Genomic DNA, 13,646 nt, shown 5'->3' with positions numbered 1-13,646 from the left:
CTCAGTACAGCCTGTCTCTCCCCTCAGTACAGCTTGTCTCTCCCCTCAGTACAGCCTGCCTCTCCCCTCAGTACAGCCTGTCTCTCCCCTCAGTACAGCCTGCCTCTCCCCTCAGTACAGCCTGCCTCTCCCCTCAGTACAGCCTGTCTCTCCCCTCAGTACAGCCTGTCTCTCCCCTCAGTACAGCCTGTCTCTCCCCTCAGTACAGCTTGTCTCTCCCTTCAGTACAGCCCGTCTCTCCCCTCTCCCCTCAGTACAGCCTGCCTCTCCCCTCAGTACAGCTTGTCTCTCCCCTGAGTACAGCCTGCCTCTCCCCTCAGTACAGCCTGTCTCTCCCCTCAGTACAGCCTGTCTCTCCCCTCAGTACAGCCTGTCTCTCCCCTCAGTACAGCCTGCCTCTCCCCTCAGTACAGCCTGTCTCTCCCCTCAGTACAGCCTGTCTCTCCCCTCAGTACAGCCTGTCTCTCCCCTCAGTACAGCCTGTCTCTCCCCTCAGTACAGCCTGTCTCTCCCCTCAGTACAGCCTGTCTCTCCCCTCAGTACAGCCCGTCTCTCTCCTTAGTACAGCCCGTCTCTCCCCTCAGTACAGCCCGTCTCTCCCCTCTCCCCTCAGTACAGCCCGTCTCTCTCCTTAGTACAGCCCGTCTCTCCCCTCAGTACAGCCCGTCTCTCCCCTCTCCCCTCAGTACAGCCCGTCTCTCCCCTCAGTACAGCTTGTCTCTCCCTTCAGTACAGCCCGTCTCTCCCCTCTCCCCTCAGTACAGCCTGTCTCTCCCCTCAGTACAGCTTGTCTCTCCCCTGAGTACAGCCTGCCTCTCCCCTCAGTACAGCCTGTCTCTCCCCTCAGTACAGCCTGTCTCTCCCCTCAGTACAGCCTGCCTCTCCCCTCAGTACAGCATGTCTCTCCCCTCAGTACAGCTTGTCTCTCCCCTGAGTACAGCCTGCCTCTCCCCTCAGTACAGCCTGTCTCTCCCCTCAGTACAGCCTGTCTCTCCCCTCAGTACAGCCTGTCTCTCCCCTCAGTACAGCCTGTCTCTCCCCTCAGTATAGCCTGTCTCTCCCCTCTCCCCTCAGTACAGGCTGTCTCTCCCCTCAGTACAGCCTGTCTCTCCCCTCAGTACAGCCTGCCTCTCCCCTCAGTACAGCCTGTCTCTCCCCTCAGTACAGCCTGTCTCTCCCCTCAGTATAGCCTGTCTCTCCCCTCTCCCCTCAGTACAGGCTGTCTCTCCCCTCAGTACAGCCTGTCTCTCCCCTCAGTACAGCCTGCCTCTCCCCTCAGTACAGCCTGTCTCTCCCCTCAGTACAGCCTGTCTCTCCCCTCAGGTACGGCCTGTCTCTCCCCTCAGGTACAGCCTGTCTCTCCCCTCAATACAGCCTGTCTCTCCCCTCAGTACAGCCTGTCTCTCCCCTCAGTACAGCCTGCCTCCCCCTTCAGTACAGAGCACTGAGATTGTGCCAGTCATACACTAGTGGAGTGGTAGCAGTGTTTGTGTGATGTGATGCTTTCCTTCATGCCTTGGCTGTGTTAGAGTAGATAAGCAGGATGTTGGCATGATGTGGAGAGCGCTGTGTGAAGTAGACGGGTGACAGAATCGGGGAGCCGTGCCCTCATTCTGCCAGCCCTCCCCCTGACGGCCACGCCCGCCCCTCCCTCCAGGTGTCCGCCTCCCAGCAGATGCTCAGCTTCCCGGAGAAGGGCCGGGAGAAGCCCGTGGAGCTGCAGAACTTCGGCCTGCGCACCGACATCTACGCCAAGAAGAACCCCAAAGTGCGTCCTGCCCTCTCCTGCCCAGGCTGAAGCATTTCTCCTTCAGGCATTACTGCACGTGCTAGTTTCTGTCTGATTTTAGGCAGGGTTTGAGCTCACCAAAATAAATTAGTTTTAATCGTTTCAATTTTCACGGGATCTATTTTTAGGTTGGGCGCAAACGCTCATTGTATCCAAACCCCGTTTCTCATTTCAGTCCGTCTCAGGAATAGTAGAGACTTTTGGTTAAAGAACTTCACAACTGAAACACGACTTAATGTTTCTTGTTAAAATCTGGGTCCAGCAAGGAAGCAAGCGTTATGAAGCGCAGACATATTTCTTGTGTGCGAGTCACTGCTGCCAGTCCGGGAAAGTTATCGCATCGATTTCTCTAGAATGCTCACTCGTGTACAGTATGTCAAGAGTAGAGTTCTCCATTAAAGCAGATGTCAGACTAGTAGGTGCACATTTGTCGGGCCTGCAGGCTCGTGTGCAGCGGCTGGCTCTGTGCTGCGGTGAGTGTGTCGGCTGTGTGGTGTGTGTGTGCGTGGCGCTGAACTGTGCTCTCTCGCCTGTGACGGGACGTCTCTGCAGAGTAAAGGCGCCAGTGCAGGGCGGGAGTGGACCGAGCAGGAGACCCTGCTGCTCCTGGAGGTGAGTCACTGATGACCAATTGAGCCTCCGCTTTTCCCCTCACCGATCAAAAGCAGAAACTGCTTAAACTCCACCAGTCATGAACAAGCGCTGCTTCACCGTCATCGGTGGAAAAACGGCACCGATTCATCACACATTTTGGGAATCTCCGGTCATATGGGGAATGTGTTTTCTTTTTCTGCTCATATCTCTGTAATGCCTTTGGGCCAACCCTTGCCCCGAAATGCTCTCCTTTTTCTCACATCTCTCTCTCTCCCTCTCTCTCCCTCTCGCTCTCTCTGTCTCTCTCTCCCTCTCTCCCTCTTGCTCTCTGTCTCTCTCTCTCCCCCCCTCTCTCCCTCTCTTCCTCTCGCCCTCTCGCTCTCTCTGTCTCTCTCTCTCTGTCTCTCTCTCCCTCCCCCCCTCTCTCTTCCTCTCCGTCCCTCCATCCTGCCAGGCCCTGGAGATGTATAAGGATGACTGGAATAAGGTGTCGGAGCACGTGGGCAGCCGCACGCAGGACGAGTGCATCCTGCACTTCCTGCGGCTTCCCATCGAAGACCCGTACCTGGAGGACTCCGACGCCTCCCTCGGTCCCCTGGCCTACCAGCCCATCCCCTTCAGCCAATCGGGAAACCCCGTCATGAGCACCGTGGCCTTCCTGGCCTCCGTGGTCGACCCCCGAGTGGCAGCTGCTGCAGCCAAGGCAGCCTTGGGTGAGCACTCTGCTGAGAGAGTGAGCAGCTGTTTGAGTCAGCGTATGTGAGTGAGTGAGTGAGTGAGTGAGTGAGTGAGTGAGTGAGTGAGTGAGTGAGTGAGTGAGTGAGTGAGTGAGTGAGTGAGTGAGTGAGTGAGTGAGTGAGTGAGTGAGTGAGTGAGTGAGTGAGTGAGTGAGTGAGTGAGTGAGTGAGTGAGTGAGTGAGTGAGTGAGTGAGTGAGTTTCACATACATTTGAACACTTTAACACCCTTGCAGATTCAGATTCAGTGAAACCAAATTTTACCTGCAAAACGTGAAATCACATGAAAGAAGAATTGTGTTGTGATATTGGTGAAGTAAATTCACCGGATTTTGAGAGCGGTTGTGCTTAAGCATGGCGCGCGTGCTTGCGCGTGTGTTAACCTATATCCCTTTCTCCAGAGGAGTTTTCGCGGGTGCGGGAGGAGGTCCCGGTGGAGCTGCTGGAGAGTCACGTGAAGAGGGTGCAGGAGGGGGCGCGCGCTTTGTTCAGCCTGGAGAGCACCGCCCCAGAGGAGCTGGAGAAGACCGGTACCCTTTATTTTTAGTCCAATGACCTTTATCTCACCAGGTAGGTCGGCTGAGCATCTCCGGGAGAGCGACACAATGCATGGGATTGTGCAGCCAATCAGATGCAGGGGGAGATTAGGTGTCTAAATGTGGAGAGGCGCGTCCGTGTGTATCCACACATTGGGGAAAATAGCCCTACTCTTATGGCTGTTATCTAAAACAGTAAGGCTTGAGGTGGTTGCCCTGTGTGTAGTGTTCTGTGTCTCAGTAATGGTGTTGTTCAGTGTGCTGCCAGCAGAGGGCAGCAGTGCCCCAGGAGTGATGGGCAGGGGCAGTGCTGGGTGGCTGCTTTGGGCGGAGTTTGCGGGTCAGTAGGCTTGTCTCCTGACCGCCTCTCCTCTGCACCTTTCTGCATCTCTGTTCCTTACTGTATGAGTATAGTGCAGAGGGGCAGAGAGCAGGAAAATCACCGGTTTGTCATAGAAAAATAAATGATTCATGCTGAAAAAACGAGCAGTGGCGTCCCAGCATGCAGTGGGAAGAGGGGGCGATGCCTGCTCAGGGTGTGGCATGGCACTTGGGGTCGGTGTTAAAGGCGTTGTGTGCGCATGCGTATCTGAGGGGGAGTGTTTCCGTGGCGATGAGTAGATTAGTGCCACCATGGCAGATGGGTCTGTGTGGGAGAGGAAGGGGGGCTGGGGGGGAGGTGGAAAGTGGGTCAGTGTGAGCTCTGTGTGTGCCACAGTCTGCCCTACTGCCATTTTTACCCCTGCAGCTAACGAACATAACCCAAATACAACCGAAACAGAACTACAACCGGACCAGGACCAAGGCATCCAATCAGGAACTTAAAAAATAAAATAAAATAAAATAAAAGTTTGTTCAACAGCACAACGTCCATTGAGATAGAAACAAAAAGGAACTCTGACATTCGTGAAATCGCCGGCCGCATACGGTCGGAGCCGCCCGGTTTAGACGCCGAGGGTGCGCGAGAGATTTGAAGCCGTGTCTCTTGGAGGACGTCCTGGCTGTGGGTCTGTTCTGGAGCTCAAATATGCGACCACACGGACTCACGCTCTGGAACCAGAGACGGGAGGCTGTCTGTCAGACTGGGGCTCGGCCAGGTTTTATTGCCGCTTTGAAACGGGCATTAATTTTTCATTGGGCCCCGTCACTGAGCGGTGTTTTCCTCCTGTATAATGGATGGGCATTACAGGCCCTCTGCACCCTGTCGCTGTGTAGTTATACACACTGGGACTGACCGCACTGAAAAGCGCCCAGGAAATGTTTCATCTACAGACCAGGGCTATTACCAGCCAGCTGTTTATTTCTGTACATGCAACAATTCCCCTGTTTCACTGCCCTTATTGTAGCCAAATCACAACCCGGAATCACGTTGTTCAGTTTAGTGGCTATTTTACTGAGGGATTTACTTAATAAAACATGGATTATTGACTTTTTATTTCTTTGATTGTGCACAGTTCTCCCGATGGCCTCTGATTGGCCAAGAAGCAGCAATGCCATGGCTCTCAGTCATGTCAGAAGGTGTCATGAACAATGTACAAAGCAATGTATTATCTTATCTCATTGATGTTTCATTACCATTCTGAGCATTCCTGAATGCATTCCTCACCGTTTGACGTCATGGTGCGCAGAACAAGATGCCACTGAAGATATGTCTCTGTAAATAGAGTAAAGGACTCACCCTTCCTAAGTTGCTTAGCCAGTTCACAATCTGGTTTCTGTACCCTGTCCAGACAAAAATAGCCACATTCTTGTCAGAAACTCTCCACTGTCCTCTAAGGAATTCGTTCCCATAGACATGTGTAATAAAAGTCGGTGTTTGGCCCCTGCAGTGGGGCCCTTTTTAACAGGAAGCTGCTTGAGCTCCTCGTTCTCTGTCTCTTGTGCAGGACCGGCAGAGCCTGAGAAGATGGAGACCAACTCGGAGTCCCAGCAGCCTGACAAGGTGAAGTAGGGCTGCTGTTCTGGGGTCAGTGGTGGGTCAGAGGGTGAGAGATGAGCGGTAATCTGGGGTCATCGGCAGCTCACTGGGTGTTATAGGAACACTGGTCTGGGTTCAGCGGGAGTCACATCTGCACAGGTGTGAGTGCATATCTGTAATTTAGAACTCATCTTTCTCAGCCATGTTCAGCTGCCTGCAGTTGAGCTTAAGTCCACCTTATGTCCGTATTCCCTTCAGAACGCATATGTAGGCAGTCGAGTAGGTAGTGAATCATCAACGATTAGTCATGAATTTTGTGCAGTCCAAAAATAAGCCCATTAACTGGATGGAATAATACGAGTAAGAAAATAGAAGGAGCAATGGCATCTAAAAGCTTTCCTTGAACACCCACTCCTCCTAGTTTGGTTTTTATTTTTTTCTGTTGTCATCATATATCAATGGCCCATGGAACTTTCTAATCAAGGACTTCAGAAAGTTCCACAAATTATGGAGAAATGTGAAGTGCTATTGTGAATGTTCGGAGTGTAGCTGTAAGGAGCAGACTTCTTAGATTTTGCAGCAGCTTCCTTACCACATATACAAATTCAGTATATTACCTTTTAGTAGCAGCCAGTTGACAAATCATATTTTGTACCAGTTACCATTTTTCATTTTAATTGATTTGCCCTTAATACACATACATACAACGATATGGGTCTGAATTAATATGGGCTCCTTGAACTAATATGCAGTTACTGTAAATGAAATGTCTGTGATGACTGGGTACTGCAGTGGGATGATTATGAACGGTTGCTCAGGGGGGCTTCAGATAACAGGGGCCTGCATATAAACCGCAGGTGAATGCATCCCTTTGTGTGAGCTCCAGGGACTCAGGGCAGCCCTGGTGCTGTGATCCCCACCTTACCCGCCTCTCTGTCGTAGGCTGAGGACAGCGAGGAGGCTGAGAGACCCAACCAATCGGCAGAAAGACCAGCGGAGGGAGGCCTGAAGATAGAGCGCATGGAGCTGGCGGAGAGAGACGAGGCGGAGAGTGAAGGAGCGATAGAAAGTAAAACGGGTTGGTGTCTGACCGTCAGTGGGGCGTGGGCGGACGTCCTGTTCGTCACGGTCATGAGGAGCGGGAGTGTGTGCGTACACACGCTCATGAGGAGCGGGAGGGTGTGTGCGTGCTCGTCTGTCCATCGCTCTTGCACTGAATGCCTTGCTAAATGTTTTCTGCTTGTGCAAGATCAAAAATTGAAAATTATATTTTATAGAAGTCTCCATTGAAAATGCCCACCACAGACAGTCAAAGACTCGGTTTAATAGAAGTAATGATGATAAATGATGATAAAAATGATGGGCTTGAAAAACAAAAATGAAATTTTCTTGTCTGAAACAAAGAATGACGACAATGAAACTGAAATAAAGCTCATCAGATGAAGCTAGTGGGTGTGACGGCCACTGAAAAGCAGACTCTCCCTCACTGTAGACCAAACTGTGGTCCGGTTCTGCTTCTTAATGGTTTAATGGGTGAGGGAGAAAATAGAGGTCTCCCAATGAGCAGGAGGAGGAGGTCTCACACTGTCTCTGTTTCAGAGTGTGAGGAGGAGGTCTCACTCTGTCTCTGTTTCAGAGCTGGAGGAGAAGGAGGTCTCACACTGTCTCTGTTTCAGAGCTGGAGGAGAAGGAGGTCTCACACTGTCTCTGTTTCAGAGTGTGAGGAGAAGGAGGTCTCACACTGTCTCTGTTTCAGAGCTGGAGGAGAAGGAGGTCTCACACTGTCTCTGTTTCAGAGTGTGAGAAGGTGGAGGCCGTGGAGTCGGACCAGGGCCCTAAGGAGGCGGATGGGGAGGAGGGCAGGAGGAGGCTGGATTCGGGGCTGGGGGAGGGGAATGTCGCCACGGCTGCTGCGGCCGCCCTGGCGTCTGCCGCCACCAAGGCCAAGGTGAGGCACACCCCCCCAAGAAACAACGGGTTTCATATGTCGTCATTGCATATTACCACACTGATTGCCTTTCCGTTTTAAGAGCTTCTCCTCATCATTTCCCCCAAGGTGGATTGTTTAATTGTTTTATAGGCCTATTGTATCACTGAAATATTGTCTGTGGGTTCTGGTGACTGCTCACTTGCGTGCATGTCTTCAGTGTGTGGTCAGCTTGTTGTGTTGGAGGTGTAGACTTCCTGGACAGCTGATGTGAGCAGACTGTACGTATCCAGTCCACTAGGAGATTAGCTGCTGCTTGACTTTGTCATGGTTCTTTGCTCAGTGTGTCCTCTTTAGGAGTCCAGTTCTGTTTATAGTTCCTGCTCTCTCTCTTTCTTTCTCTCTCCCTCTCTCCCATTCTCTGTTGTAGCATCTGGCAGCGGTGGAGGAGAGGAAGATCAAATCTCTGGTGGCCCTGCTGGTGGAGACGCAGATGAAGAAGCTGGAGATCAAGCTCAGGCACTTTGAGGAGCTGGAGACCATCATGGACCGGGAGAAGGAAGCGGTGAGCCTCTCCCCTGCGACCAAACCTGCACCTCCTCCAGAGGCTCATTCCACAAGTCATACAGCATGTAGGCCCCATCTCCATAGAGCACTTAGACCCCATCTCCATACAGCACTTAGACCCCATCTCCATACAGCACTTAGACCCCACCTCCATACAGCACTTAGACCCCACCACCATACAGCACAAAGAACCCTTTCACCCTATAGCACGGATACCCCATCACCATACAGCACATAGACCTCCACCACCCTATAGCACGTAGGCCCCCCCCTTCACCATATAGCATGTGGACCCAATCACCCGACACCACGTAGATCTCCTGACACCCTACAGCTTGTAGACCCCATCACCCTACAGCACGTAGACCCTCCTGCCACCCCACAGCACATAGACCCCATCACCTTAAAGCTTGCAGACCCACCTCCACCCTACAGCACATAGACCTCATCACCCCAAGTTACTGACGTTCAGGGGCTACATTCCGCATGTCGAATTACTGAGCACCATTGCTTTCTCACTGCCTTTCAGTGATAGGATCAAGAACATTATGCTATATCAGATTTCACTCAGCATTTTGCAAGGTAAATTTATGAGTACAGCTTCTAGTCCCCATGCACACACACACACACACATACACACATACGTACACCCATTCATGCAAACATGCACACATACGCACACAGACGCATGCACACATACACACTCACTCATACACACGTACACTCACACACACACACACACACACACACACACACAGCGCCGTGTCTTTATTTGTGCGATTCTGCCCTACCCACCCATGGGGCCAGGATGAAAGTTGTGCCCTGTGATGTCACAGCCCTGTTCCAGTTCCCTGCTCCCTGACTCCTTGGTTAAACGGTTCTGTTCACCAGAATCCAGCCTTTGCCTTTTCAGACCATAATGATAATTGACTGTGGGCAGGTTCTCGCAGACAGGAAGCATACAGTCAGATCCGCTGTCAGAAGTGGCAGCTGGAATTAAATCAGAGCAGCAGTTTGGTAATTGAGAACAGGAGCTGGAGAGGATCCAGGAGAACTCTCCATCAAAGCACTGCCATTTCACTCTTTCTGCTGACGGTTCCACTTAGGCAAAGAGGAAGTAGTGTTTTATACCAAGGACTGGTTGGGCTGTATTTCATTGTTGGCAGGGTCAGGGGAGGAGAATCCGCAAACTGAGTCTCCTATCTCTTCCTTGCATGGCAGCCAGCCGTCGTTGGTGTGCGAGTGCGTATATGAATGGGTGGATGAGAAGCATCAGTTGTACATCACTTTGGATAAAAGCTCGATATGAATTGCCAGCCAGTTCCTTTGTGGACCAGTGAGCAGTTGGGTGGGGGGGTGGAGAGGGGGGCGTTTCGGTGTGTAAGAGTCGTGACAGGAAGCCATGGTCCTCTGCTTCTGTTTGGACGCGCCCTAAAAACAGCACATCAGCCTCTCTCTATGGTTGAGTTTCTTGCTGCTGTTTGGAAAGGGTGAGCACAGCCATAAATATGGCAGCCAGGTTTCCTCTCGCACGGTGCCAGGTGACGGGGTGGGGGGGTCACTTCTCTGACCCAAAGCGCCGTAATGCTGTGTACGGCCCTGCGCTTACGGCAGGGAGCAGGCCCTGCATTCTCAAACCGCTGTGCTCAGGGACACCTTGTCACCACTTTATTGCCATTCGTTTCTTACCCCCAATTTTATTGCCGTTCATTTGAAGAAACTAAAACTAAAGTCTTCTGTGCGGATTGTCATCAGTTAAAATGGTGTTGATTAAGTGTCTGTGGACTGAGATTTGTAATTGAAGCACTTTAACAACATAATTAAGGGTCTGATTGATGGATACGAGGAACCTTTCTGGTGCTCTGAAGTAGTACTACAGTGCTAATAATCCCACCTCTGACTGTTCCCGCCTTCCTCCTGGGCCATCACTTTCTTCCCTCCTACTCTTTTTCTTCTCTCTTTCTCTCTCTTACACCCACACACTCACACTCTTTTTCTCTCTCTTACACACATCTCACGTTCATTCACACACGCTCTCTTTCCCTCTCTTTCACACACACACACACACACACACACGCTCTCTCTCTCTCACACACACACACACACACACACACACACACACACACACACACACACACTCACTCTCCTCTCTCTCACACACACACACACGCTCTCTCTCTCACACACACACTCTCCTCTCTCACACACACACACACACACACACACGCACTCTCTCTCTCTCTCTCTCTCTCTCTCTCTCTCTCTCTCCCACACGCACTCTCTTTTGCACACCCACACAGCTGGAGCAGCAGAGGCAGCAGTTGCTGTCTGAGAGGCAGGCCTTCCACATGGAGCAGGTGAAGTACGCGGAGATGAAGGCCCGTCAGCAGATAGAGCAGCAGCAGTCTGCCACCGCCGCCCAGAACCCCGGCGGACTCCACGTACCCCTGCAGGGCTACCCCAGCATGCACCACTCACTGGGCCCCCACCATGCTCCACAGACCGGTGAGGGCCATGGGCTTCCACGTGTGGGGTGGGCAGGAATCTCCACACCCTGGGCTTAGCGGGAGTGGTCTGCTAATATCTGCATGTGTCTCTCTCTCCTCCGTGTCTTGTGCCTGCTGATGGGAATGGGACAAGGGTCCATGGGGGGCCCCGGCCAAGACATGTCAGGGCGCATGATGCCTGCTGCTCCCCCCAGTGGCCCTCATCAGCCTCCAATGATGGGGTCCCGGCTCCCCGGGGCCACTAACGGCATGTGTGAGTCCCGTGGCTCCTTCCTTCTGCTTCTGTTTAAATCTGCCTGGCAGTTCCATTGACCCTGCCTCACAAGCCCCTCCTCTCTTAACCTGCTAGCCCCTCCTCTCTGTGCAACACTCAACCTGCTAGCCCCTCCTCTCTGTGCAACACTTAACCTGCTAGCCCCTCCTTTATCTGCAACACTTAACCTGCTAGCCCCTCCTCTCTGTGCAACACTTAACCTGCTAGCCCCTCCTTTCTGCGAAACTCATTGAGATTAAAATCTCATTCAATACAGGGAACTGGCTAGAGCTGCAGCATATGATCGGCATAAGAGTGCACTGCAAAAAAAGAAGACTTGTGTGGTTCACTTTCACTTGTAGCCCCTTCCCTGTTCGGCAGGGACCATCCTGCTGGCTCACTAATCTCTGCTTTTACTTCTCTCCCTTTCAGACCCGACTCCGCCCCCCGCACAGCCTGATGGGACAGCAGCTGCTCCAATCCATGCAGGAGCTGAGAGCTAAAACTGAAGCCTTGCTAAACAAAAAAAATCTGTACACAACTCTGTGATACCTGCAGTTACATGCGCGCGCACACACACACACACACACACACACACACACACACACACACACATGCATTCCATGACAAACTATAACAAACCATGACAAGGATTTTCAGTTTTCTCATAGCAGATAAAAGCTAAAAGCATCTCTTCTGGTAGGCAGCTTTGAGGGTGCTTATGCCGGCCAGCACCTGTTAGTTTTAGTTTTGGACACTGCTGCTTTTCTCTCATTCTGTCTTTTGGAGGGCTCCAGAGAGGCCAGCTGTGGCAACAGACAGGCAGGCTGGCAGTTGGAGGAGTCCTCTCGTGTGTGACTGGTTGATGTCTGCATTTTATTGTTGTTCAGTCAGGACTAAGTAAGTAGTGGGCACAGAGGCTTCTGCTGGACCTCTATGAGTTTGGGGGCAGCTCTTCCTTCACCACTGCCGTCAGACCTGCGTGGGGCCAGAGCTGAAGCTTTCTCTTAGAACTGCCCATTTCCATCCCTCTGCCTCGCCTAGCGCTGTGGTTACTGTGTGCTGTCTGTTTCACTTACCGCGACCATCGATGTTTGCTCTGTCCACCTTCAGCTGCCGTCTGCATCCGTCCACGCTGGCCAGGGGAGGGGCGGTGAGCACGGTGCAGGTTGCACAGTTACTGAGTTACAGTTACAGAGTTACAGAGTAACAGATACAGAGTTACAGGGGGGTTCTTCTGCAGGGTAACACAGCCAGACAGCTTACCCGCCAGACTGATGGCTCTGCCCACATCGCTGTACCCCATCATCATCATCACTGCACACTCACCCCTGACCTCAGCCTTCTCCATTTTGTGCTCCGCACCTGTCTGCACAGACATGTCTGCTTCGTTAATCATGCTCTGGACACCTGTCTCTTTCTGCCCCGCATATATTTTAGCTCTTCTCTTTTTGAATTTGGCCTTTCATATCTGCATTTATATTTTTCACATTTTGAACACTGCTGGGATGTGCTTCTCGAGTTTCATAATGTCCAATGCAACCAGTCTGTCAGGTTTTTTATTGTCCAGAATGGGGAAAGTACTTTGTCTTCCTGTTCCCCTTGAAGTCGTTTTGGTGTTCATATACACTGCTGTATGAAAGACTTGGAAGTGTTTGTCTCCTCTAATAAAATAGTAATCCATTTCTATTTCAGAAATACATTTCTTTTTGGATTTGCTGCTACAATTCAAGTATTCATATATGTTACAAATGAAAAAACTTTGTGTTAATGGTAAATGCATCTGCATGAAAAGTGATTTATTTAAATCATCAAGTCTATACTGTAGTAATAGAGTATACCTAGTGACTACCCTATGCTTTAAAGCAGGACAGCTTTTAGGGGGGCTAAAATAGTTTTATAATCAAACCTTTCAGAATTGTCATTGGACATTATCAAGATCATGTTTCAGGGACCATGTTGTCTGTCCAAATACAGTCACATACAGCTGAAATGATGCAGTTTGGGTTTCTTTTTGTACTGATGAATGCAGAATGTGTGAGATGTGTGCGGAGCAGTGTGTAGTCTTTCTGTCACAGTGTGACCCTCAGCACAGACTCATCGTGTTCGGCCTCAGGTGTCAGTGCTGCCTCTGTCCACCTGGCTGCAGGACTTGCGTGGACCTGTGTGGACTGTCTGTTGCTCTTTCCGTGGATCAACTTTCCCTTTTAATTCCAACCTCTCCGCTCATCTCCCCTCCCAGTCCTCCAGGTCATTCAATTCTATAATGGCAGAAACCAGAAGAGCATTGCCCTTTGCTTGTTGTTATTGCTTTATTGTTATTGTGCTGTTTTCTGTAATATTGATTTCTGCGTAGACTCCCTCTGTTCTTGAATGGTTGTACCTTTTTCTATTGTTGAATTCATACCATCACAGTTGAATAAATAAAGGTTTTTTGTATGGTACATGCCAGCCTGTGTTTCTCACTCCGCTGCCTCCTGGAACTGATGTGATAGAGGGCGGTGTGATTATGTAAATGTCCCTTTTATTTTTTTGGGTTAGACAAGGAGGATTGGGATATCAGAAAGAGGGGGTGGGGGAAATCTGGAGGGAGGACTAAGGTAGAGTTTGAAAAGGTGTGTTTTGAGTCTGCGTCGAAATAGGGGGAGGGATTCTGCTGTCCTGACAGTGGGAGGCAAGTCATTCCACCACTGAGGAACCAGAGCGGAAAACAGGCGTGAACGTGCAGCTCGACCACGTAGAGAGGGAACCATAAGGCGACCAGAGCTGGCAGACCGGATTGGTCTAGCTGGGGAGTAGGGAGTGATCAAGGATTGTAT

The 13,646-nt window shown here is 51.1% G+C and overlaps 1 protein-coding gene across 3 annotated transcripts in view; it reads left to right on the top strand.

The window, feature by feature from the left end:
- LOC133136673 (SWI/SNF complex subunit SMARCC1-like) overlaps window positions 1–13,271 on the top strand; it is a 31,449-nt gene extending 18,178 nt beyond the window's left edge. For 2 of the 3 annotated variants that reach the window (XM_061254319.1, XM_061254318.1), the window contains exons 18-28: window positions 1,658–1,768; window positions 2,342–2,401; window positions 2,838–3,096; window positions 3,521–3,649; window positions 5,542–5,597; window positions 6,516–6,651; window positions 7,370–7,521; window positions 7,931–8,065; window positions 10,368–10,572; window positions 10,708–10,827; window positions 11,260–13,271. In XM_061254319.1, coding sequence (XP_061110303.1) covers window positions 1,658–1,768; window positions 2,342–2,401; window positions 2,838–3,096; window positions 3,521–3,649; window positions 5,542–5,597; window positions 6,516–6,651; window positions 7,370–7,521; window positions 7,931–8,065; window positions 10,368–10,572; window positions 10,708–10,827; window positions 11,260–11,330 — 1,434 coding nt within the window. In that variant the 3' untranslated portion in view covers window positions 11,331–13,271. The remainder of the gene's footprint in view (window positions 1–1,657; window positions 1,769–2,341; window positions 2,402–2,837; window positions 3,097–3,520; window positions 3,650–5,541; window positions 5,598–6,515; window positions 6,652–7,369; window positions 7,522–7,930; window positions 8,066–10,367; window positions 10,573–10,707; window positions 10,828–11,259) is intronic. The other variant, XM_061254320.1, reaches the window with a different exon arrangement.
- The last annotated feature ends 375 nt before the right edge of the window (window positions 13,272–13,646 follow it).

Source organism: Conger conger, chromosome 9, assembly GCF_963514075.1.
Source record: "Conger conger chromosome 9, fConCon1.1, whole genome shotgun sequence".
Classification (NCBI taxonomy): Eukaryota; Metazoa; Chordata; class Actinopteri; order Anguilliformes; family Congridae; genus Conger; species Conger conger.
This window is presented reverse-complemented; position numbering and strand designations above follow the sequence as displayed.